Raw genomic sequence first — 26,170 nt, forward strand, 5'->3', positions numbered from 1 at the left:
TCACCCCTGCGTCTCTGCCCCCAGCCGCAGCACACTGAGTCCGAGTGCTCCCTGCACGGCCAGGGGCGCTGCTGCCCCAGCTGCAATGCCCAGGTCCAGGGAACCCCCCAGGCGCCGGGCGGGTCCGGGATGGGAGAGGCGTGATCCGCACGCACAATGGAGCACAGAAGATGGAAACCAGCCCCTGGGCACACGGCGAGGAGAGGACGGCGCTGGCTCGCTGCACTGGGCAGGCAGGTCTCAAACAGAGCAGGGGTACACGGAGACTGCAGAAGCCCGCTTACGAAGGAGGCAGGGTAGAAACTGTGAGGCTTTACACTTGGGGCGCTGGGGAGGGGGCAACACCCTGCAGTGCTCGAGGTCACTCCCAGGGGGCTCTGGGCCCGGGGGCACCTCGTCCTGCTTCGCTGAGAGGCGGAGTCTGGGCCTAGGGCAGCCCTAGCGCATAAATACGTTATCACGGTGGCAGGCGAGTCACGTGCCTTTGCACGGCCTCGGAGCAGGGAGCTGAGGGCCACCCCGGGCACCCTTCACGGGGACAGCTACCGTCAGGCCCTCCTAGATGAAAGGCCAGAGCCAGGGTCCCCCGTGCCCCGACACGATCTCCTGGGAATTCTAAGCTGAAGCTGGGGCGCAGCAGGGTGGCGACGCCCTTTCTGTTGGTGGTGGGTTCTGGGTCGGAGCCACCCTCCTCCAACCCTCCGGAATACCCGGGCACCCGGCCTCAGGGAGGCCCCTCAGGGAAGGCACAGGGGTCTGGGAAGGCGCTGGGCCCGCAGGGAAGACGAGGAGCCCCTCAGGGAAGGCGCGGGGTGCGGGGGGTGGCTCTGGGAAGGCATGGGTAGGGGTGAAGGAGCCTCAGAGGGCTCTGGGAAGGCGAGGGGCCCCTCGGGAAGGTGCAGGGGAGCCTCAGGGAGGGCGCAGGGACCCTGCTAAGGGTGCCAAGTTCGTCCCATGGCTCTTCACGCTTCCGCTTTTGTCTGTAAAGTCCACTTCCGGCCAGGGGGCACCGGGGTCAGCGGCATCTCCACTCCAGCCTTGCGCTCGCAGCATGACCGTGACCCAGGAGACTTCCAGGAGAGGCTGGGCGGCTGCAGGATGCCCAGATTTCATTCTGGAGAGAGGTTGTTCGCTGACTCCTGCCCGCTTGGGCTCTTTGGGAGAATAGAGCCCGCCCTGCGCCCTGCGCCGGGGGGTCTGCCACTCAGCAGACCTGCCACATGACGCGCAAATAAAGGTCTGGGGAAAGACCCCGGGGCACGAGATCTGTGCCTGCGAGAGCCTCGGGTCCCATCCAGAGCCCCACACGCTCCCCTGAGCACTGCAGGGAGAGGCAAAAACTAACCCCACAGACGCCTTTATTGCACGCAGTGAGTGCCCTTCGGGGCGGCAGGGCCCTCTCTCTTGCGGGCTCCCAGGGACAGTGTCCCACTAGGGGGCCTGAGGCAATGAGGAGAAGGCGGGCAGGTGCCAGAGTAGGGGAGACGGGGCTGGGGAGGCACACACACCGCAGGCTGGGCTCAGGGGGCGCAGGCCGGCTGCTGACCGGCAAGGAGCACCCACGGGCCCTCCCCGAGTCTGGGGGTGTTTCTCAGGGAGTTCTGATCTGCAGGCGGTGGTTCCGGGGTGGGGTCACGTGGTGTGACCGTTTGTAGAGTGGAGAGGAAACAGCGTCCTCTGTGTACAAGGCTTCCTCTGGACCGGCCCCAGGAGGAACGGGTGCTGCCGTGGCTGGACGGTTACCTCCATGCCCTCCCCGGGGGCTCAAGCAGTGAGGAGCCTCCCTCTGAGGCGCAGAGAGCCACGGCTCCCAGGCAGGGGCGAGGAGGGTCCCCCAGGGCTTGAGAAAGGAAGAGACTGCCCCAGCAAACAGGCAACCGCGGTGGACACTCGTCTGCGGCCGCTCCAGGCCCTGCCAGACGTGACCTTTCTGGGCCAGGTGCCCTCTCAGCCAGAGCCCGAGCCCCGGGAGAGGGGCAGGTCTTGTCCACCCAGCATTCTCACCTCCTTGCCAGTCACTGCATCTGGGAGGAGGCAGGGATTAGAACTCCCTGCAGAGAGGAGGGCAGCGGGGAAGGGTTGAAGAAGATGCTGGTAGCCTCGGGGAGACTGAGCGGGCTGTCTGTGACCAACACGTCTGGAGGAAGGGGGCCGCCACCCGAGTGAGGAAAAGGTGCCTCCGACATCTCTGACCAGCCTGAGCGCTCAGGGCGATCAGACCCACGGTCAGGCTTATATTTAACATTTTAACACAAGTGAACAACATTTCATTAAATACATACTGGGTGGGCTGGGGAGGGGGTGGTGTGGGCAGACCCGGGGTTCTCGGCGGGTGCTGTGGGCCACACGGAGGGAGGAGGGGCCACTCCCAGCGTCTGACAGTCCTGGCAGCTCTCGGGGCCCCAGCACCGGTGGGCTCAGAGCTAGCGGCCGTGCTGCCCGTTGGGGGTGAGGTGTCTGCTGGCCCCTAGGCCATTCTTCAAACAGTCTCTCTTTTTGCTTTCCATAGCTTTCACCTCCCCCTCCTCATCCTCGTCCTCGTCCTCGTCTTCATCCTCATCCTCATCATCACTCCTCACATCCTGGATATTCTAGACAAGAAGAGAACAGGCTGTCTTGAGTGAATATGCAGAGGATCGGTTTAGGGGTATGGCTCCCTCAGAAGAGACAAACCAGCAGATGTTCATACACAGGGCCCACAGGACAAACCATCCCTGCTGGGCCTGACCCTCCCCACCTCCCCCTACTAGGCCCGACCCTTCCTGTCTCCCCCTGCTGGGCCTGACCCTCCCTGTCTCCCCCTGCTGGGCCTGACCCTTCCTGTCTCCCCCTGCTGGGCCTGACCCTCCCCACCTCTTCCTGCTAGGCCTGATCCTCCCCACCTCCCCCTGCTAGGCCTGACCCTCCCCACCTCTTCCTGCTGGGCCTGACCCTCCCCACCTCCCCCTGCTGGGCTTGACCCTCCCCACCTCTTCCTGCTGAGCCTGACCCTCCCCACCTTCCCCTGCTAGGCCTGACCCTCCCCACCTCTTCCTGCTGGGCCTGACCCTCCCCACCTCTCCCTGCTGGGCCTGACCCTCCCCACCTCCCCCTGCTGGGCCTGACCCTCCCCGCCTCCCCCTGCTGGGCCCTCTCTCCTTGCTCCCCCGCTGGCCTGGGAGCCCTCACCTTCATGAAGATGCAGCGCTTGAGCATCTTGAGGATGAAGTAGCCCCAGTAGAGGTGCAGGAGCTGCAGCAGCAGGAGCTGCAGGTTGAGGAAGACGTAGGAGAAGAAGGGCTCGAGGTAGTGCAGCGGGAGGATCAGGGTGCAGTGCAGGATCCTGCGAGAAGACGGGAGCTGTGGCATGGCCGGCACAGCCGCCTGCACACACAGCCCTGACACAGCTCCCGGACGCCCTCTCTGAGCCCCCTGACTCTGGGCCCCCGGCCCCAGCATTTCTGACTGAGCCCCCCTTTCTCTGAGCTCCCCTGAATCCCCTTTCTCCAAGTGTCCCTGACTCTGACTCCGGCTTTCCCTGACATCTGCCCCCCAGGACAAGGCCTGGCACGTGGGGTGGGGTCAGGAGCCCCTGGGATCAGAAGGAGGTGCGGACACTGGGGCGACACTGGCCCTCCTTCCCGGAGTGGACCAGAGAGTCCAATTCCCGGGGCCGCCCCCCTCCCGGGCAGGCAGTCTTGCTCTGTGGCCGTGCTGGTGGTGGCCTCCTCCCTGCAGGCCTCGGGGGCTCCCTTCTCTCCGTGGGCTGTGCTGGGGTGTGGGAGGTGCGTGCCTTGGGGGACAGGAAGGGGCTGGGGTGCTGGCTTTGGCCCCCATCGCACCCACATCCTCACTTGGCTCAGTGTCCTCCATCTGACAGGCCACAAGTGCCGTGAAGGTCTCGGGGGGCTTCCCGGGACCCCCTTGGGCCCTGGGGAGGGCCGCTCCTGAAGCCCTGTGACAGGGAGGCGGGGGCAGCCTGGGAGCCGTGGAGGACCCCCCTGCCCCCTCCCTGAGCCAGGCCTGGCAGCTGGAGCTGGGGGGAGGCAGGCGGTGCTCCCTCCCAGGGCCCCCAGGGGTGCAGTCCCCCGCTACTCACCAGAAGGGGAAAACCACGAGGCGGCTGATGAAGAAGATGGTGGAGAAGATGAGGAACAGCGTGTTGCACGTCTGCCTCCAGCCGGCGTAGGAGAACATCTTTGCGGACTGTGGGAACAAGAGCGGCCGACACGCTGGGCCACCTGCCCGACTGCAGTATGTGTTTGGTTTGGGGGTGACCCCTGGGACCACTCCTGGAGGGGCTCGGGAGACCCTGTGGGATGCCGGGGGTTGACCCGGGGTCCTCCTCACCGTACGGTGGCTCTGGCCCTCTACGTCAGCGTGTGGAAGCGGACAGACACGCTGTGGGCTTCATGTGCTCGGGGAGAGGCGGGACGCCGCGCCACGCTGGCCACATGGACAGCCGGCAAACCCGACACAGCCCCCCACAGTGGCGCCTGCGGCTGCGTCCCCCTCTCATCAGATCCCCCCCTTCACCCTCCCCACAGGGCCCTCTCCGAGCGGGTGGGGCCAGTTGGGGGATGACTGGGTAGACGCACGCTTCCCCTCAGGCCTTCCAGAGCAGACTCTGGAGCTCCAGTTTGGCTCCTAGAACCCCACGTTACAGCTGCCCTGGGAGCAGGGTGTGGGCAGGGCTCTCCCCACCTCCACCCTCTCCTGCTGCAGGATGCTGGGGTGCCAGGCCGGGGGGGGGGCTCCTTGCTCCTGAGCTGGAGGGGGGAGGTGATGGCGGGAATCTGGGATGTCTGGGACAGAGCAGGGGTTGAGGGCCTGCGGTCAGGACAGGCAGCACCCTCTGGCACAGTGGGGGCTGCACCCAAGGGGACCCCTCTTGTAGGTGAGGCCTCTCTTAGTGCATGGTGCTGGGGGGTCCTGGACCTGGACATGGGGGTGCCGGTGAGGATTGGGAGGTGAGCAAAGGCAAAAATGACAAAGGCCCGGGGCTAGAGATGTCGGGGTCTTAGGATGCCCACAGAGCAGAGCACAGGCCTTACATGCTCTGACCCGGAATTTGATGCCCCAGGAAGACCCAGAGCCTCCACTCTGCTGGGGGTGGTGTGTGTGTGTGTGTGTGTGTGTGTGTGTGTGTGTGACAGATTACATTGTTGCAACTCTGCGGGGTGGCGTGTGTGTGTGTGTGTGTGTGTGTGTGTGTGTGTCAGATTGCATTGTTGCAACTCTGCGGGGTGGCGTGTGTGTGTGTGTGTGTGTGTGTGTGTGTGTGTGTGTGTGTCAGATTGCATTGTTGCAATTGCAGGCAATGGGCCCGGCCCGGGCCCTGGAGGACCGCAGTAAAGAACTGTAGGCCAGGGAGCTAGTAGAGGGGCTAAGGCACCTTCTTGTACCCTAGGACCCCCAGTTCAATCCCCGGCACCTGAGTCATGCCAGGAGCGGTCCCTGAGCACAGAGCCAGGACTAGCCCCTGAGCACCTCCAGGGGTGGCCCCCAAACAAAAGGAACCACAGGTGCTGGTTCTTATTTCTGCAAGGAAAGAGCTAAGGAATGACTCCCCGAGTCTCGAAAGACCCAGAGGCTCCATCCTCGGGCCGGCGAGAACAGGGGAAGAGGGTTCCAGGCCTGGGCTGACCAAGCACTTGAGTGCAAGGACAAGCAGCGAAGTCCCCCAGAAAACTAGGGAGAGACGCCTTGGAGAACATCAGAAACAGGCCCGGGATCACTGCAGTTCTGCGGACGCTGCCCCCCTCACGGGCTGACGGGAGGGGCTGGCCTGGCTCCCAGAACCTCAAGTTAGCAGATCACGACAAGAATCCAGAGTGAGGGACCAGGGCCATCGCACAGTGGGGAGGGTGCTTGCCTTGCACAGGGCCCACCCCGCTGGATCCCCGACGTCCTATCTGCCCTGAGCCTACCAAGAGTAATTCCTGAGTGCCAGGAGTAACCCCTGAGTATCACTGAATGTAGCCCCCAAACAAACAAACAAAAAATAAAAATGAAAGGGTCCCAAGCCCCTCCAGGAGTGATCCCTGAGTGCAGAGCCAGGAGCGAGTCCTGAGCACTGCGGTGTATAGCCTCAAACCAACCAATCAAAAAGGGAGATGAACAATTCCTGATCGTTCACCAAAGCTCCACTCGGGATCCACCACGCTCAGGCCTCTGGGCCTGGCATTTCTTCCCTCCCCTCCACCTCGGGCCCGGGAGGCTTTCTGTGACGAGGCCGCTGGCCAGGCCTGCGTGTGAGCCGAGACAGAACTGCAGAGGGGAGAACTTCCCAGGCTCTGGGTGAGGACGGAAGACACAGCATTAAGAGGCTGCTATAGGCCCATGAGGCACCGGACAAGCGGGGCTCCTTCCCAGTCTCACCCCTGCGAGCCGCCTGGGAAAGCTGCTTCAATGGCAGACACACTCCAGGCGCTGCCTAGGTGCAGCAAAGCAGCATGGAATTAAAAAAAAAAAAAGTATTTTAACTCTTGATGTGGGGACCACACCCGGTGGTGCTCAGGACTTAGTCCTTGCTGTGCACTCAGGGATTATTCCTAGTAGCACTCAGGGGATTGAACCTGGGTTGGACACATGCAAGGTCAACGCCCTTCCCACTGTGCTATCACTCCAGCCACAGGAGCATAAAATTCTACTCCCCCTCTCCTTTTTGGGGGGCCACGCCCAGCAGTGCCCAGGACTTACTCCCGATTCTGCACTCAGGGATCACTCCTGGCAGAGAAACCATGTGGGATTTGGGGGATCGAACCTGGGTCGGCTACATACAAGGCAAGCATCCTCCCTGCTGTACTATCACTCCATTTTTTTAAAATTAGCACTCGGGGCAGGATATAGGGTGCGAAGGTGAAGGCACCTGCCTTGCATGCAGCCAACCCCGGTCCAGTTCCAGCACAGCATGGTCCTGGAGCACCGCCAAGGTCACTCCTGAACTACGTTCTGCCCGTATCTGTCACTCGGGAACACTGGAGAAGGGGGATGTGAAGCCAACAGCCTTCCTCTCCTGAAGCCAGGAGCAGTGGCTGGGGACCTGGCGACACCCTTGGTGTTAGGGGACAGAGGGCCCAGCTGATCCCTCCAACCACTGGTCCTGCGGGGCTCCCGGGGACCCTGGCTGAGTCTTGGCACGTCGCTGTCTTACGGGGACTCACCTCCAGCCAAATGTCAGCCACGTCGTGCACGATCATGACGAGGGTGCCACTGCGGATGTAATTCGCGCACCACGAGAAGCTCATCAGGCTGATCGCAGCGAGGTGGTGGATGACATGCGCTAAGAAATCCTACAGGCAGAGGCACGGAACAGTCAGCCCCAAGGCAGTGCGGCCCCCTCCCCGGGAGCTAACGCTAACAAGGACAGTAACAGCAGGAACAAGGAAGAGGCCAGACACGGCCATCCGCAGGCTTAGAAGCTTTGGAAGTGCTTCCACTATCCTCCGAGGGGGACAGGTGAGCAGTGCCAGCGGCCGACACACAGCAGCGAACGCGTGTCCTCTTCATAGCTTTGTGTTTGCCACTGTTCTGTACTGGATACACATACACAAACACGCACCCACAGACCCACACAGCCATGCAGCCGCCCTGTAGCTTTCCACGTGGTGCTTATTTTCCTACCTCATCCCAAAAAGGAAAGACACAGAGCTGCACGACTAGTCCAAGTGCCGACAGCTGTGCTCTTTGGGATTTTTTTTTCCATTTTTTGGGGCCACGCCCGGCCATGCTCAGGCCTTACTCCTGGCTCTGAACTCAGGATATACCCCTGGTGGGCTCAGGGGATGCTCTGGGATGCCTTGGGCAACACTAATTAATAGGACATTTGGGCCGGAGCAATAGTACAGCCGGTAGGGCATTTGCCTTGCACGCAGCCGACCCGGGTTCGATTCCGAGCATCCCAGATGGTCCCCCAAGCACTGCCAGGAGGAATTCCTGAGTGCAGAGCCAGGAGTAACCTCTGAGCATTGCCGGGTGTGACTCAAAAAGAAAAAAAAAGGACATTTATGGTTAATTAGGAGTATTAGAATAAAACTAATACTTCTGAGCATCATTGAGAACAAGACCTGCACTAACACCCACTTAATTAGAATCAGGGCGGGGGGCGGGGGCAAGGCAACAAAAGTCTTTGGTGGGGGGAGAAGGATAAAGCGGCTTTGCAAATCGGGCACTTACCTTCCTCCTGACATCCGTGCCCAGGCTGAACAGGAGAGACCAGTAGAAACTCATCTCTAGGATGTAGTACCAGTACTGGGAGGGCAGCAAGGTCTGGGGGAGACAAGAGCCCCGTCACTCCCTCAGTGTCGGCATAAGGCGACGCACTCTGAACAAACGAAACTATTATTCACTCCTGCCTGGCCAGCCAGGAAGCTCCCCGGGGCACAACACTGTGCTTTCCACTGCCAAGTCAGAGTGAAACAAAAATGTTCCCAGCTCTTTTGTCTACGCTATTGAGCGCGGAGATAAGGATTCCCACAGGAAGTGGAATGTTCCCCTCGACGTTAATAAAGCTGGCACAGGTGTAAGTGCCGTGGGACTTTGTTGTTGACTACGAGCTTCATTTGAGAAACACAGTTCCTAAGGCTTGACTTCAGAATGACAGCACGCCTCTGTTCCCGACAGACCTGGGAACACAGACCTGGGACCTCGACCTTCCTCAGAGCCTCCGTGCGGAGGTGATCACGCTGGAAGGGCGGACGCTCTGGCCGAGCCCTTGCTGCTCGTAAGTTCATTAAAAAGAAAGAGATCGTTCCTTTTTTCTTCCAAGCCTATTCAGACTAACCCTCCCCATGAAAACTTGATCTAAAAAGAACTTTGGAAAGGAAAATGTGTGAGAGAGGATGGGGGAGGAAGAGGAAAAGTGGCTGCCGTAGGTGCCTTAGAGGCAGGCTTGGGGGGGGCGTGGTGGAGGGCGGGAAATGCGCACTTGTGAAGGGAGGGGTGTTGGAACATTGTATGACCAAACCCCATTCATGAACAACTTTGTAACTATCTCAGGGTGACTCGATTAAAAATGTTTTTTAATTTTAAAAAAAGAAAGAAAAAGAAAAACTCTGAAATGCACTTGTTTGAAAGCATCAGAGATCCAGGAGGCACCCGGAACCTATGAAAGACTTTCAGTTTCAGGAGATTTCAGGAGAGACTGGATTCAAGAAACACAAAGTACTGCAGACACTTAATAGAATGGATTCAAAGCAAACCCGGTGACCAGTACCATAAAAGCTGCAGTTTGCTGATTGATGCATATTTGGAGCTCAGTGGCCGAGGCACAGCTGGAATCCTGGGAAACACTCATCTCCCTCTAGGAATGTGGGGGGGGGCTTGGAAATTGAGCCCCCGCCCATAGAGGGGCTCTACCTGGACATGGCCCAGCCAGATGGCACTCCGATGCCCTCAGGGGATGCCCCCAGAGCCAATGTCTGTCCCCTCAAGGGAGATCACATCCTCTTGAGCATCTCCCATATCTCAGGACAGTGTCTGAGACTCTAGACAATCAGGCCCAGGAAGCAGGAACAAAGAGGACGCCATGGAGAGCTGCGGGGCTTAGTAGACTCTGCAACACGCCTGGAAAGTGCCGTTAAGAGATGGTGACCTGCAGCAGGGGGCTGGAATCCATTACTCAAAGCATTACGTGGAAAAATCTCCAAACGGAGAAGTACAAGGACTAGACTTGTGCTTTCAAACAGCAGGTCTGGTGCTGGGCAGAAAGTGCAGCAAAGGAGAGGATGCAAAAGCCAGCCCAGCCCTCGCCTGCAGTGAGGCACCAGCCTCAGCACCCTGGATGCGGGCGGGAGTCTGGAGACTCCAGGGCAGGCGTGTCCCCAGGGCGCGAGGAAGAGAAGGGCCCGCGGGTGCTCGCACTCGAGGGCCAGGCTTTAAGTGGGACCCACAGAGAAGCTGAACCTTTCAGGTGCTTCCGAGGCTGCCAGATTGCAGAGAAGCCAGAGCACTGGGAACCTCCCCCTCCAACATGCAGAAATGCAGGAGACCCCAGAGAAAGGTCACCCCACCAGAGCACAGAGACTAAGGGGGAGAAAGTGCTGGGGCTCGCCCAGAAGACAGCACCCGTGCTCAGGAGGAGCCCAGAGGCATACTTTTGCAGCTGGAATTCCAGGCTAGAAGGGGGAGCAAGGGAAAGGAAGAGAGGCCACAGCTAAGAGTTTCCAGAAACGGGCCCCAAACAGCAGATTCGAGAATGCTATGTAAGCAGGATGCGTGAGCAGGTCGTGCCTGGTGCTGAAAACACAAGTTCAAAATATTACAACTGGTGAGTGGGGGTGGGGGGAAGGCATCAGGTCACCCCCAAACTGGACCACACAGTTCCTTAATGACACTCATGCAATTCTAGAACTCTGTAGATATTTGGGGGGTGGGCGTGGGGGAGGAGATCTCCATGGATCCAGGCAGAAAGATCCGAATCACAAACGCACCCAAGACACGTAATGTCTTGAAAAATGGGAGACAGGAAGCAGGTGCCAGGGGTGCTTCAGGGAAAGAGGCGAGCACGTCGCAGTGATTTTTCAGTCTCTGGGATGACTTCCAGGAGGAAGAAAGCACGCAAAGCTGGAAAGCGAACCAAAGGGGAGAAACAGGCGGTGCCTTTAGAAAAGAAACAGGGACTGTCCCCTCTAATGAGAGAGTGACAAATGGGGCGTGAAAACAGGCCGAGGGGCACGTCCAGCCCCCTACTTTGTTAATTCAATACCTGATGATAGCCAGGTCATGTGACTGGCCAGATACAGGCCTGATTCAAGCAATGAAGGAACGAGACGGGATGAGGCTCCTCGACAGGGAGGGTAGGGCAGGGGGTGGTCAGGAGAAGTGGGAAAGAGTGGGAAGGATGGAACCAAGAGGAACTCCGGAGCCCAGCGGGGGGCCCTGGAGGGGCCGTTCGGGGGACTCACCTGCCGGGGGTAGCCATTCCACACCTCCCATAGGTCATACACCCACGGTTTCTGCAGAAACAGGCAAACAAGGAGCCGTCAGCAGCAAACAGACGTGAGTCCAGGCAACAGATGTCAAGACGTGGGGCAGATCCCGGTCCCCAGGCCCTGGGGCGCCTGCCGCCCGCCTCCTCCTCTGTGGCCCTGTGCCCAGACATCATGCCCGAGGCACTCCCGGACACTGGTGCCTCTGCGCGCCTGGACGGCACACAGTTGGCGGAGAGCAGTGTTTCTGATGGAGTCAGTGCTCAGCCTACCGGACCTGCACCGGGGCAGAATACGGTATCTGGAGGGACAGAGCAATGCCACAACTGAGGAAGCTGGGAGCAGAGACAAAAGGGCACAGGGACTGCGTGCCCGGGAACCACAGTGTGGCACCTGCTAGATCTGCGCCCTGGCGCGGGCCTGGACTACATCCTCCCTGGCACCCCGCATTTTTCCTGGTGAACAAAGCAGGGTTGTGCGGATGCCTGTGCCTTTCATTGTTATGAAAGCACCATGGAAAGGAAGAGGCCAGGGAGAGACCAGGGTGTTTGGGGGCACACCTGCCAATGCTCAGGGGTTACTCCTGGCTCTGTACTACTCAGGAATTACTCCTGGCAGTACTCGGGGGACCATATAGGATGCCAGGGATCGAACCCAGTCAGCTGTGAGCAAGGCAAAGGCCCAGCCTGCTGTGCTGTCACTCCGGCCCCGAGATCTGATTTCTGACAGGCATTTTATGTACTTTTATCTTTAAGTTGGTTTTGCTTTGGGGGAATGCCACACCAGCATTACTCAGAGGCCACTTCAGGCTCTCTGCTCATTCGCTGGGGATCAAATCAGGTCAGCTACGTGCAAGGCAAATGCCTGACCCTGGAGTATCCCCCTGTACTACCCTGACAGTAATTTGATTTCTTGTGTGAAAGTCTTCATGGTTAAGGGATGGGATGGAACTTGAGTCAGAAATGAAGGGAAAAGGGAGTTGTGGCAGAAGGGGTAAGATGCGCTAAAGCATCGAAGTGGACTGGACCAGTAGGGTCAGCAGATGGCCAACAGTTCCGCTTTGGCGCAGGAGTACGGAGGAATTGGCTTTACGGCTTAACTGTGCAGGTCTGGGGAGACGGTACCGGGTAGCAAGGCACTTGCTTGCACTTAGCCCTAAGCACTGCTAGGTCTGACCCATGGTCAGGCATGGCTCAAAAAAACAAGCCAAAAAATCAACTCAGTGAATGCAAAACTTCACGAGGGCTCTTTAAAGGACTCACTGAGGAGAAGCTCCTGATTTGAGGCCTGAGAGAGCGGAGGTCTGTGCTGGGGTGTCGGGGCCCAGGGAAAGGTGAGCCCCACCCCAGAGACGGGACGGCAACTCACGTCGTAGAGAAATGCAATCCCAGCAATGGTGATCATGAGGTAGAACGTGAACCGCCAGCTGCCAAGAGAAAGGAGAGTGCGTGAAGAAGGGGACACGCGTCAGAGGGCACATGGGCCTCAGTGGAGCGTGGGAGAGGCATGCTCTGGTTGGTCTGACGGGCCTCCCTCTCCGGCTCTCCCACTCACTCACTGCGGGAAGGGAGCCAACTGCGGGGGCCTCGAGTCTTCATCTGTGAATGGGAGCGGTGGAGTTTACCTCCAACGGTATTGATCAGCATTCCTGGGAGAGCGAACAGCCAGGAGCTGGAGCGAGTGGCAGTGGGGATGGAGGCGGTGCTGATGGTGCTGATGGTGGTGATGGTGGTGATGGTGATGGTGCTGATGGTGCTGATGGTGGTGATGGTGGTGATGGTGATGGTGCTGATGGTGCTGATGGTGCTGATGGTGGTGATGGTGGTGATGGTGATGGTGCTGATGGTGGTGATGGTGATGGTGCTGATGGTGGTGATGGTGGTGATGGTGATGGTGCTGATGGTGATGGTGGTGAAGAATGGTGTGATGTGGTGGTGATGGTGGTGATGATGGTAGTGGCGGTGATGGTGAGGTGGTAGTGGTGATGGTGGTGGCAGTAATGAGGATGGTGGTCATGGTAATGGTGTAGGTGATGGTCTTGATGGTGGTGGTGATGGTGGTGAAGAATGGTGTGATGGTGGTGGTGATGGTAGTGGCGGTGATGAATGGGAAATGGTGGTGGTGATGGTGGTAGTGATGCTGATGCTGATGGTGGGGGTGATGGTCATGTTGGTGGTGGTGGTGGCAGTAATGAGGATGGTGGTCATGGTAATGGTGGTGTAGGTGACAGTCTTAATGGTGGTGGTGATGGTTATGGTGGTAGGGATGGTGGTCACGGCGGCCCTTTACGTAACAACCACTGAAGCAATATTAAAAGTCTTGGGCTGCTGAGGTGGCTTAGCAGGCTGGAGGCCACATCTGGCCATTGGCACTGTATGACCCCCTGCACTACTGGGCACACCCCCAACCCAGGGTCAGGAGTCACCCCTGAGCACCAGTAGGTGTCCCAAAACCGGAAAGGAAAGAGAAGCGTCTACTCCGTCGAGAGCCCACTCCTGCAGCCCTGGGAGAAGGGCACTGCTGGGGGCGAGGACACGGGCTCCTCCAGGCTGGCCCCTGCTCCCACAGCCCAAGGCTGGTGCTCTGGCCCTCAGGCTCAGAACATTCCTGAACATGCAGCATGATGGGGCTGGCCCATGGGGTTCTGATCACAAAAGTCAACTTTGATCCTTCAGAAAGCTGACCAATTAAAGACACTCCCAACGCACTGAAAACCTGAGACGAGGGGGCCAGGAAGATAGCACAGTGGTTAGAGCGTGTGCCCAGCACGCGCTGGACCCATACAGACTCCCTGAGCACGGCAGGGTGCAGCCGGAGGCCACAGAGCACCTCCATCTTCCAAGTGTGGTCCTGAGCTTTGAACCTGGGTAGCCAAGAACCACTGAGGGGCGGGGGGCTCAGGTCTGAGGGTCTTCTGGCAGGGTCCCCTCCAAAGAGACAGACCTGGGATGGCCAAAACTTGTTGTGCTTGTGTGGACCCCCGTCAGGCGTCGGGGAGCCCCACACTTGGAGGGGGCAGCACCACCTCATCATCTCACCCAAACCCGTGGCCCTGAGAGGGTGTGGGGACCCCTGTGCTCCCAGACAGGGGCCACACATGGGCCTCTCCTTAGTCCCATCCTGGGATACCCCACTTCTCAGCTCGGGCTGCCCCTCCAGCCAGTGAACCCAGCACTGCCTCCCTCCAGACCTCACCAGACCTCACCATGCGGGGGTCAGACACACTGCAAGGCTTCTCAGAGTGGGCGCCGCGGAGCCCTGCGGGTGGGCCCAAGCTTGACTGCGTGGCCCTGCAGGCACCAGTGCTCACGGCCAGTCTCGGTCCTGCTTCCCCCATGTCAGGCCATGACTACTCAGCCTTCTCTCCGCGGCTGCTCTTTTCTTTACACTGGGTTTGGGTTTGGTTCCTGGGTCACAGCCAGCAGTGGTCTAGGGCTAGTCCCAGCACAGTGCTCCGGGGGCTGTGTGGGGCTGGTGAGGGATCACACCAGGTCCCCCAGTTAAGAAGGCCCCCGCCATCCGCCTGAGAGGCCCCTCTGCCCCAGGGAAGGGGCAGCTCCAGAGTGGGCCCCGTGGCCCCCCGTACCAGGCCTCCTGGAACTTCTTCATTCTGCAGGGCCGATCTAGGTTCCGCCGACTCCGAAACCATCTCTCCACCTGGCGCTCTGTTAGGCTGCTCTTCTTGGCCAGGCTGTAGATATCAGTCTGCAGAGGGGGCACAGCGAGGGGATGAGTCACGAGGGCTGGGGTCCAGGGGTAGGGCATTCTCTCTGTGGCTTCTGGAAGCACACACATGTGCATACACACATATATGTGTTTGCGGGTGTGTGTATGTTTGTCTACATGTATGTGCATGCATGTATGTGCATGTGTGAATGTGTGTATGTGTGTGCATGTATATGTGTGCATGTGTGTTTATGTATGCATGTACATACATGTGTGTGCGTGTGTTTTGTATGCATGTGGGCATGCATGCCTGTGTATGTGTGTTTTTATGCTTGTGTGCATGCGTGCATGTGTATGTGTGTTTGTATGCATGTTTGTATGTACATGTGTGTGCATGTGTGCGTTTGTATGTGCATATGCGTTTGTTATGAGTACTTGTATGCATGTGTGCATGCATGCCTATTTGTGTATGCATCTGTGTGTGCATGCATGCACACGTGAAAATCCCAGGAATATGAGCCTGGTCCTGAGTCCTGAGCACAGGCTAGCCGTGACCCCCTTAGGTCCCCTCCTTCCCTCTCACTTCAGGGGGCTCTGCAGTGTCACAGTCACCAGCAAACCCCATGGCACCGCTATGGATTCCATTATGAGTTCTCTTTCAGTCAGACGTGATCTCACAGAAGCCCAAAGGAACCCAAAGGTGTGGAGGGAATGCTGGGACGAGGAGGGTGCGGCATCTGGGAGTACAATTGCGGCCACCACGCAGGACGGGAAATGGGTCCGGAGGGCTCTGCAGGAGGATGGCAGGCCCGGGTTCAATGCCCGGTGACACACGGTCCATGCAGCAAGCCAGGACCACCCCCTGAGCACCAGAGGGGATGGCCCGAGCTGCCCCCTCTCCCCGTAGAAGTGACTTTTTGTAGAGTCGGCATAACAGGCCCCGCAGCACCCCTCAAACACAGCCCGCGGGTGTAAGGTCAAAAACCACTGGTCTCATGTCGGGGTCATCGCTGCCTGTCGTGCCCAGACCATTGGAGCAAGAAGCAGAGGAAGGCTGCTCTCCATGGGGCAGGGCGGCCCTGGGGAGTGCGCCGGCATGTGGCCCAGCCCTCACAGGGGCTCCGAGAGAGGAGACTCACAAAGGGGAAAGTGAGGCACCAAGCATCAGCCCAGCACCTCAGCTGGCGGGGCCCCTCACCACTGTTCCCACGACCCCCTGCGTGCTGTGCCGGGATCAGGCCAAGAGGACAGACCGAGGCTGGGAGCGGGGCTCTCAAGGCCGATGCAGTGTTTGCTACGGAGGGAGGGCTCTGGTTCTGCAGGCACCCCCCCCATCTCCACCCCAGGGACTGTCACAGTTCCCGCAGGAACCAGACCTGCCTGGAGAGGTGTGTGCGGGAAGGCACTGGGGATGGTGCCAGAGGGCCTGGGACGGGTGCCCTGCACCCCACACTCCCCACGCCCATCGGGAGGGACCCCAGAGCACTGCAGCTTCCGGCTCCCCGCACTGAATGGAGGGAAAGAGTCTGCTGTCAGGATGCCACACTGGCCAGCTGGGGTGCCCGTTAGTGACCTTCAAGCCTGGCTCTGGGGCCAGGTGATGGGGTCACATGGTCACTCGGCTCCCCCAGAATCACACGCTTCCTGCTTCGGTCTCCGCACTCGGGGAAGCCTGGCTGAGGGTAAGAGCAGGCTGATCAGTCCCTTCATTTTTATCAGGAGCAGAGTAATGAACGTGTTGGACACGGCTGCCGGTGGGGGTCGGTGGCGCCGGCCCAGCCCATCTTGAAGTGGTTAAGGAGATACAAGCGCACGTACAAGAACAGCTTTCAGATGGATGTGTGCGCGCGCGCATAAATAATGGGCCCGCAGCCCCGGTCGCAAGCCAATCGTGCAAAGCCGCCCATCTGCACACCCGCTGGCAGAGTGGGGCCGCGTCGCCGCGTGTCCTGTCTCTTTCCCTGCTGCCCAGAATGAAGCCGTGTCCTTCTGCTTCTCTTGCAGCTGCTCCTGGCAGCCGAAGGGCTGACCCTGTGGCCCCTCGCCGACTTTGCCACCACCACCCGTGAATTAAGCAAAACGCAACTGGTCGGATACAGGCGTGGGGTGTGGGGGGCTGGTTTGGCTCCCTCGCCTGCAATCAGACGTCTGCTCTCTGCAGTCTCGGTCACTGGTGTCCCAGAGCGGAACGGGGCTACCAAGTCCTTTCTCAGGAGACAAGACACTCGGGGCAGCCCTGAAAATCCCCTTCAGTAAGCGACAGGGCAGGAAGTGCCCCTAGTGGTGCCTGAGGGTATTACCAGCCACCCCTCACTTTGGGAGACAATGGTCGGTTCCGTGCCACTGGTCCTCCAGAACATCCCTCTGGGCCTTTCTCTGGCCACACACCGCCTCCAGGCTGGCACTGACCAACACTCCAAACCAAAAGAATTACTGGGGCTGGAGCAATAGTACAGCGGGGAGGGCGTTTGCCTTGCGTGCGGTCAACCCGGGTTCGATTCTCAGCATCCCATAAGGTCCCCCAAGCACCGCCAGGAGTAATTCCTGAGTGCAAACCCAGGAGTAACCCCTGAGCATCGCCGGGTGTGACCCCAAAAGAAAAAAATGGATTTATTTCCCGTCCTTTCCTTCATCGGGGAGCAGAAGACACTCGGCCGAGGCACGTGGCACTAGTGCTCAGAGTCAAGGACACCGGGTCAGACTCGTGCGTGACTTGTTTCTACAGGCACAGTCCAGCCTCGAGGGACACTGTTGCGTGGGTGTCACTGGGGGCGAGAGAGGCAGGGCCGTGTGCTTTGATGATGACAGGATCCTGGGCACTGTCTGGCCCCCGGGCAGTGCGGGGAGCGACAGCACTGAGAGTAGCCCTGGGCACGGCCGGGCCTTTTGGCCGGGCCCAACCAAAATGAGCAGCCCCTTGAAATGACCGGAAGGAGCACCAGGCGGAGAGTGGCTTGCAGCCGCCCAGCCATGGAGTCGGCAGCTGACCGGAGTTCCATCCCTGGCACCGGTGGGGCCCTGAGTATCGTGGGCTGAAACCCTGGAGGCCCCTCAAGTGCTCCCAGGCCTTAGCACCGAGGCCCCTGAGCACCACTTGGCAGTTCCCTTTGCTTCCCCCCACCCCGCCCACAATCTCCCGGGGCCTGGAGAGTTCACAGGGCTGGACCCCACCTGTCGTGACAAGCAGTGCCCGAGCAGCCCCAGCCCTGAGCACTGGCGAGCCAGGGGCCCCTGGGGGAGGACTGGAAAGGCCCAGGGGTGCAGACACAGCTTCAGATGCCACTGGGGGCATCTGATATTATGACTTTTTTTTTCTCCCTGGAAAGGGCCACATAAGATGGGGTGGGACAGGGCTCAGTGCTAGGGGAACAGAACAGTGCTGAACAATGTGCGTAAGAACAGTGCCGGTCACTGCACGGTAAGGACAGTGCCAGTCACTGCATGTAAGAACAGCGCTGGTCACTGCATGTAAGAACAGCGCTGGTCACTGCATGTAAGAACAGTGCTGGTCACTGCATGTAAGAACAGCGCTGGTCACTGCATGTAAGAACAGTGTTGGTCACTTCACAGTAAGAACAGTGCCGGTCACTGCACGGTAAGGACAGTGCCGGTCACTGCATGGTAAGAACAGTGCCGGTCACTTCACAGTAAGAACAGTGCTGGTCACTGCATGGTAAGAACAGTGCTGGTCACTGCATGTAAGAACAATGCCGGTTACGTATGGTAAGGACAGTGCTGGTCACTGCACGTAAGAACAGTGTTGGTTACTTCACAGTAAGAACAGTGCTGGTCACTGCATGGTAAGAACAGTGCCAGTCACTACACGGTAAGGACAGTGCCGGTCACTGCATGGTAAGAACAGTGCTGGTCACTTCACAGTAAGAACAGTGCCAGTCACTGCATGGTAAGAACAGTGCTGGTCACTGCATGTAAGAACAGCGCTGGTCACTGCATGTAAGAACAGTGACGGCTACGTATGGTAAAGACAGTGCTGGTCACTGCACGTAAGAACAGTGCCGGTCACTTCACAGTAAGAACAGTGCTGGTCACTGCATGGTAAGAACAGTGCTGGTCACTGCATGTAAGAACAATGCCGGTTACGTATGGTAAGGACAGTGCTGGTCACTGCACGTAAGAACAGTGTTGGTTACTTCACAGTAAGAACAGTGCTGGTCACTGCATGGTAAGAACAGTGCCAGTCACTACACGGTAAGGACAGTGCCGGTCACTGCATGGTAAGAACAGTGCTGGTCACTTCACAGTAAGAACAGTGCCAGTCACTGCATGGTAAGAACAGTGCTGGTCACTGCATGTAAGAACAGCGCTGGTCACTGCATGTAAGAACAGTGACGGCTACGTATGGTAAAGACAGTGCTGGTCACTGCACGTAAGAACAGTGTTGATCACTTCACAGTAAGGACAGTGCCGGTCACTGCATGGTAAGAACAGTGTTGGTCACTACATGGTAAGGACAGTGCTGGTCACTGCATGGTAAGGACAGTGCTGGTCACTGAACGGTAAGAACAGTGCCAGTTACTGCATGGTAAGGACAGTGCTGGTCACTTCGCAGTAAGATCCCATCTGCAAATAAGCAGGCCGAAAGGGTCCCAAATCTGTCAGCAGAGCAAAGATAGAAGCCCCGTGGATCGTGACGTTCTCCCGTCAAAGGGGCGCAGACCCAGAATTCTCGGGCAGGTGAGCTGAGCCTTTGCTGCTCTGACCTTACAAGGAGGGAGATTTTTCCATCAGAAAACCAAGACCCAGGGCCAGAGCCATGGTAGGGCAGGTACAGGTGCTTGCCTTGCAGGCTGCAGACCCGGGTTTGATCCCCGGCATCCCATAGGGTCCCCCGAGCCCTGCCAGGAGTGATTCCTGAGTGCAGAGCCAGGAGTGAGCCCCGAGCATCACCGGGTGTGGTGCTAAAACCCGAGACTGGGTGCTTACTTTGGAGGGTTTTCTTGTGCCCTTCTGGAAGAAAGTCTCTAAGACGGCGTTTGGCGTGATCTTCCTCCGACCTTCTTTAATGCCAAAGGTCCTCGCCAGAGGGGCAGCAATAAACCTACAAAAGAAAGTAGATTGGCAGCCTGAGAATCACCCTCAGGGGTACCAGACAACTTGAGTTGAGACTCCACGCCAGTGGCCACCGAGTCAGGGCCGCCCCCTTGCCTGCCACCCTCCATGCCCGGCAGAAGTCCTGGGAGCGCAAGTCTGGAGGTTCCCTGGAAACACAGTCACTGATGGGGGGAACCTCTGTCATCGTTTTAAAGCCATCTGAAAAGAATTCAAATACGTTAACGCATTTGGCGGGGCTGGGATCGAACCCAGGGCCGCACACAGGCCAAGGCAATACTTTGCGACTGCTGAGGCAGTGGGCCAAGTTCACGCACCCCCCCCCCAAATAAGTTTCTCTATAAGTCCCGGGGAGTCCCAGAGTTAGGATAAGCTCTTCCACGGACACTCTCATTTCTAAGATGTTCGGGATTCAAATAAATAGTTTTGTTATTAAACGTTTCATTTGATGCGATGGTTTTATTTGGTATAAAAACCTACTTGACATTTTCACATGTGAAGACCTGCATCTTGGGGCAACACCTAGCAGCGGGGTGCAGGGACGCCCCGCCAGCCCGTGTCAGTTCCCAGAGAGCTGGCACGCTACCTGCCGGAGTGTGCATGCCCGCTGGCACGCCCACTGACCGTGTGCCCATTCTGTGCCTCTGCCGGCCCGGGGTGCCGCCCGCAATTTTGTGGGGCGTGTGAGTGTGTTCACTGAGTTTCCCACACTAAGCTCATCAGCTCCTCGTTCCTGTTTGTCTCACATTTGGTGTGCTCTTTGGGGTCTTTTCTTCTCTCTTTTTTTTTCCTTCTTTTTGGGTCACATCTGGCAATGCACAGGGGTTACTCCTGGCTCTGCACTCAGGAATTACTCCTGGTGGTGTTCAGGGGACCATATGGGATGCCGGGAATTGAACCCAGGTCGACTGTGTACAAGGCAAATGCTCTACCCACTGTGCTATCACTCCAGGTCCCCCCTTTTTTTGCTGGGGTCTTTTCTTAAGGTGGGATGTAAGATGGTACACTCTCCATCTCCCCTCTTTTCTCACTATACTGAGCTACTGCTGCTAATTTGGTTTGCTTTGGTTCAGTTTGGAGCCACACCTAGCCATGCTCAGAGCTTCCTCCTGGCTCTGAACTCAGGGATTACTTCTGATGTGCTCAGGGGACCCTATGAGGTGTAGGGGATCAAACCCTGGGTTAGCTGTGTGCAAGGCAAATCCCTACCTGCGGTACTATCCCTTTGGCCCTTTTATTATTTATTTATCTATTTATTCATTTATTTTTGCTTTTTGGGTCCTATCCGGCGATGCTCAGGGGTTATTCCTGGCTCTGCACTCAGGAATCACTCCTGGCGATGCTCGGGGAACCATATGGGATGCCAGAAATCAAACCTAGGTTGGCCGCATGCAAGGCAAACACCCTCCCCACTGTACTATCACTCTAGGGCCCCTTTTTATTTTTCAATCAATTAAAAAATAATTTTTTGGGGGTGCCGCATTTGGCAATGCTCAGGGCTTACTTCTGGCTCTGCACTCAGGAGTCACTCCCGGTGGTGCTCCGAGGACCATACGGGATGCCAGGGATCAAACCTAGGTTGGTGGTGTGCAAGGCCAGTGCCTTTACCCTCTGTACTATCGCTCCGGCCCCTCAACCGGCATTTTTTTTTTTTATGATTCTTGTTCTCAAGTTTCCCACTTTGGAGAAAGTCACTGGGGACAGTGCACCGGGTGCTGGACGCCCAACCTTGCTCCTGGAAACTCGTGTTTGTGATCTTGGTGTCTCCCTTTCAGCTAGCAATCTGGCTTCTTCAACCAGATATCGCTTCTGTCTCACCACTTAGAGTCTGAGTGGGTGAGAGACTGTCCTTATTCTGTCCCAAACCCAGTCCTTATGCAGGATTTTCTCTAGAGTTTCTTTTTGCTGACTTGTTTTTGTGATACATCAGCAAGGCTCAGGGCTTACTCCAGGCTCTGCGCTCAGGAACCACTCTTGGTGATGCTAGGGGGGAAATGTGGAGTGCCGGGGATTGAACCTGGGCCGGGCATGTGCCAGGCAAGTGCCCTACCCACTGCTCTGGTCCCTCCTCTAGATTTTTTATTTATTTAAAATAGCCTAAAATAGCCTTTAAAATACATCAGGGGCCAGAGCAATACTACAGTGGGGAGGGCATTTGCCTTGCACACGGCTGACCTGAGTTTGAGCCCTGGTAGCCCTATGGTCCCATGAGCCCTGCCAGGAGTGATTCCTGAGCGCACAGCCAGGAGTGAGCCCTGAGCACCACCGGGTATGATGCCAAAACCTAAAAATAAAATAAAATCGGCCATGTCAAGTCTTTAATCCAACACCCAAGATTCCATAATGAATACTTTAGTGACTGCTGGGTTTTCTGTTTTGTTTCTCTGGTGGTGCTCGAGAAACCGAGCCACACTGGGATTCTTTCTTGCGAATTAAAGCCCCTCCTATGTGCGGCACATAGCTTCTCCCAGTGCGTCTCTTTTCATTTCATTACAACGACTTATTTAACAACAATGAGCCAGAGCGATCGATCGATCGTACAGCAGGGAGGCCGCTTGCCTTGCCCGTGACTGACCCGGGTTCCATCCCCAGCATCTCGTAGGGTTCCCCGAGCACCGCTAGCCACCCCCCACGTAAAAAAAGAAACACAAAAATAGCTAGTGAGGCATTTTGCAAATCACACTACTCATGCCTTCAATGATCTTGAAAGGAAATTGACCACGTTGTACATTCCGCCCCTGTATCAGCTTTGAACGCTCTCCTCACCCCATCTGATCTCGGATTCACATTGACGAATCTTTGTTCCCTCCCACTGCTGCCGAGACAGCCTCTAGTCTATTCCTGTTTATGGTCTGTAGTTTGGCCTTCTCTGGATATTTGAGCTGAGGGACTCATACACAACCGCATTGTTCGTGTCTGGATTTGGTCCCTCGGCCCTACGCTCTGGAGTCTTCACTCATGCCAGAGTGCAGATCTGAACTCCAGCCCTCATGGAGAAGTAACTACACTTTAGCAATATCTCTCGAAAAGCAAAACAAACAAAAAAAATTATCAAGTTACCAAGAGAAAGAAAAGCACATGCTCACACGGATTCTCAAACACTCATCGCCATTTTATCGAAATAGCCCCAACCTGTAAACTATGGATATTTCTTTTTGGGGGTGGGGCGGGGGGACACACTGGTAGTGCTCAGGGCTGACTACTGGCTCTGAGCTTAGGGATCACTCCTGGTGGGCTCAGGGAACCATATGGGGTGCTGAGGATCAAACCCACATCGACCCATGCAAGTCAAGTGCCCTATACGCTGTGTGATCTCTCTGGCCCCTGAGCTATCAACGTTTCTGTCACCTCAGTAAAGAATCAGTAAGTTGAGGCCAACAGTCCAGCAAGGACAAGGAACCACAGATACACACAGGAGCACGGAAACCACCTCAGACACAGACAAATATACTCTGTATGACTTCATCTCTAGAAAATTCTAGGAAAGGCAAAATCACAAGACAGTAAGTGTAATTTGTGATTGGGGGGCACTAGAAAAGGGACAGTCAAATGAGAGGTGGAAAGGAGATTTTAGAGCTGATGGAAGAAATTTTAGCATCACTGTAGGAAAAGCTACATTTGATGCATTTGACAGATGTTGAAATGCATCCAATTCCAGGTGGACCTTCTATCCCAAAGTCTGTTAAAGCATTTTTCACAATAGCCCAAATGAAGAAGCCCAGTGATACCCATTTTGGAAATCACCATCAAATGCCCCCTGACAGATGACTGGAGAGAGAAGGTACCACACATGGAGTGCAACAGTATCGTTCTTTTAAAGACAAAGTAATGCAGGGCTGGAGAGATAGGATGGTGGGTGGGGCATTTGCCTTGCACGTGGCCGATCTGGGTTTGATCCCCAGAATCCCATAGGTCACACCGATGGGAGTGAACCTGAGGAAGGAGCCAGGAATAACTCCTGCATATTGCTGGGTGTCGCCAGGAAGGAAGGAAGGAAAGAAGGAAGGAAGGAAGGAAGGAAGGAAGGAAGGAAGGAAGGAAGGAAGGAAGGAAGGAAGGAAGGAAGGAAGGAAGGGCGATGTCATTTAGAGCCAAATAGAAAGAACTGGAACAAAAGAAATCAGAAGGAAAAAGATGAGTGTTGGCTGAGATCAGCCACAGGAGGAACCCAAGGAGATAAAATTGAAGGACAGAGAGATCCCAGTACAAGAACAGGCCAGCAGACACAGACGCAACCAAGTGAGGCTACCTGAAGGTCAACTGAGAAAGTGAGGGAGGGAACAACAACAAAATAGCTGAAAAAATTTGGAAGTGAGGGGCAGGAGCGATATTTCAGCAGGTAGGGCGTTTGCCTTGCACATAGCCAACCCGGGCTCGATCCCCGGGATTCCATAGGGTCCCCTGAGCACCACCAGGAGTGATTCCTGAGTGCAGAGACAGGTGTCAGCCCTGAGCATCGATGGGTGTGGGCCCCAAACAAATAAAAGTTGAGAGTGAAAAGAAGACATTCCTGAGAGGAAGACATACATGTGGATGGACTTTTTATTGTCATTCCTCAGTAAAACAAGTCTCTAGGACACTGTGTGCTTCCTTCTGTCAGACGGCGCTCCTGTCTTATACAAGAAGGATCTTTCTCTGGAGTCCACCCCAAAGAGTTTCTGGGCCACAGAGATGGCACAAGGTTCAAGGTACTCACCTTGCATGTGGGCCACCCTGCGTCCATCCTGACCCCTCTTGGTCCCCTCCACCCCTGTCCCCCAGCACTGAGCACTGTCAGGTATGGCCCCAAACCCTCCACTCTCAAAAATGATTAGAAGATAAACTTTCTTAAAAATTAGGGACCACACCCAATGGCACTCAGAAGTGACTCCTGGCACTTGACTCAGAAGTGGCCCCTGAGGTCCATAGGGGCCCTATCATGTCTAAACCAGGGATGGCCACATACCATGCAAATACCGTAAGTAACCCTCTGGGCTCACACTCCTGGAGGAGCTTCTGGGGTTAAAAATTCTGCCGGAAGGTTAAAGTAATGAATTTAGTCCTTCGATTCATTATCAATATAGTTTTTCTTTTCTTTCTTTTTTTTTTTTTGCTTTTTGGGTCACACCTGGCAATGCACAGGGGTTACTCCTGGCTCTGCACTCAGGAATTACTCCTGGCGGTGCTCAGGGGACCATATGGGATGCTGGGAATTGAACCCGGGTCGGCCGCATGCAAGGCAAACGCCCTACCCACTGTGCTATTGCTCCAGCCCCTATCAATATAGTTTTTCACCATAGGGGATGAATGAATGAAAGATTTCCTAAGAAAACCTGATAAAATAGCCAAGTCCATCCAAACTCTAGATGGACAGGGCTTCTGGACTTGGCCCTGCATCTCAGAGGCAGAAAGACAAACTCATCATCAGGGAGCAGATGTCCACGGAGCAACGGGGATGGACCTGAACACAGCGCCATACGTTAAAGGAAACAGGGGGCTGGAGCGATAGCACAGAGGGGAGGGCGTTTGCCTTGTATGCAGCCGACCCGGGTTCGATTCCCAGCATCCCATAGGATCCCCTGAGCACCGCCAGGAGTAATTCCTGAGTGCAAGGGCCAGGAGTCACCCCTGTGCATCGCCGGGTGTGACCCAAAAAGAAAAAAAAGTAGGAAAGATGAAAAGGGCCCCCTCTGGACAGCACACTCTCCTCTGCTCACACAGGGGCCTTTAGGACAGTTAGGACAGAAAGGGACCACGGTGACAGTGCCAGCTGGAAATGATCACTCTGGACACAAACTGCTGTGTGCTGAAAGGAAGCAGAGTGATGTGCACGGCATACTTCCAGTAACAGTACTGCAAAACACAGTGCCTCAAAGGAAAATAAGAGAGAGAGACGAGAGAGAGAGGGAGAGAGGAGAGAGGGAGAGAGAGGAGAGAGAGAGAGAGGAGAGAGACAGAGAGAGAGAGAGGGAGAGAGAGAGAGAGAGAGAGAGAGAGAGAGAGAGAGAGGGAGGGAGAGAGAGAGAGACGAGAGAGAGAGAGAGGGAGAGAGAGAGAGGAGAGAGACAGAGAGAGAGAGAGAGGAGAGAGAGAGAGAGAGGGAGAGAGAGAGAGAGAGAAATGTGCACTGGGGAAGGGACGGGTCGTTGGAACACTGGCTGAAACCTAGTCATGAACAACTTTGTAATTGTGTATCTCACTGTGATACAGTTATTGGGAAAAGGGAGTCTCATCACCCGGTTGGTCTATGCTGACCCACAACAGAAGGCTATGATTTAAGGAATCTGATGCCTGTTCTCTTTGTATAAAAACCGTAAATCAAACAAAACCCTAAAACGTCCGGAAAAACAAACCAAGTCTCAAAAACGTATCTGACAGGGCTGGGGTGAAAGTGCTCCCTCAGCCCCGGCCCAGGGAGGGGAGACTTTGCTGCAGCGAGCACTTCCCGTGTGCAGCGGGCAGTGACACACACCAACGGGCTCCACCGAGCAGCGCACTCGGTCACAGATGCTCGGGATCTCCTCCGAGGGTGGGATGGAGGGGAC

At 56.6% G+C, this 26,170-nt stretch overlaps 1 protein-coding gene across 1 annotated transcript in view; it reads right to left on the reverse strand.

Annotated features, from left to right (window-relative positions):
- Positions 1–1,299: 1,299 nt before the first annotated feature.
- CERS3 (ceramide synthase 3) overlaps positions 1,300–26,170 on the reverse strand; it is a 72,594-nt gene continuing 47,723 nt past the window's right edge. Inside the window, exons 4-12 of the mRNA XM_004617770.2 lie at positions 19,521–19,635; positions 14,497–14,615; positions 12,279–12,336; positions 10,887–10,937; positions 8,158–8,250; positions 7,146–7,274; positions 4,079–4,185; positions 3,169–3,322; positions 1,300–2,591 (exon numbers count right to left, since the gene is read on the reverse strand). Coding sequence (XP_004617827.1) covers positions 2,424–2,591; positions 3,169–3,322; positions 4,079–4,185; positions 7,146–7,274; positions 8,158–8,250; positions 10,887–10,937; positions 12,279–12,336; positions 14,497–14,615; positions 19,521–19,635 — 994 coding nt within the window. The 3' untranslated portion in view covers positions 1,300–2,423. The remainder of the gene's footprint in view (positions 2,592–3,168; positions 3,323–4,078; positions 4,186–7,145; positions 7,275–8,157; positions 8,251–10,886; positions 10,938–12,278; positions 12,337–14,496; positions 14,616–19,520; positions 19,636–26,170) is intronic.

The sequence above is a fragment of the Sorex araneus genome, chromosome 6 (assembly GCF_027595985.1).
Source record: "Sorex araneus isolate mSorAra2 chromosome 6, mSorAra2.pri, whole genome shotgun sequence".
Lineage (NCBI taxonomy): Eukaryota > Metazoa > Chordata > Mammalia > Eulipotyphla > Soricidae > Sorex > Sorex araneus.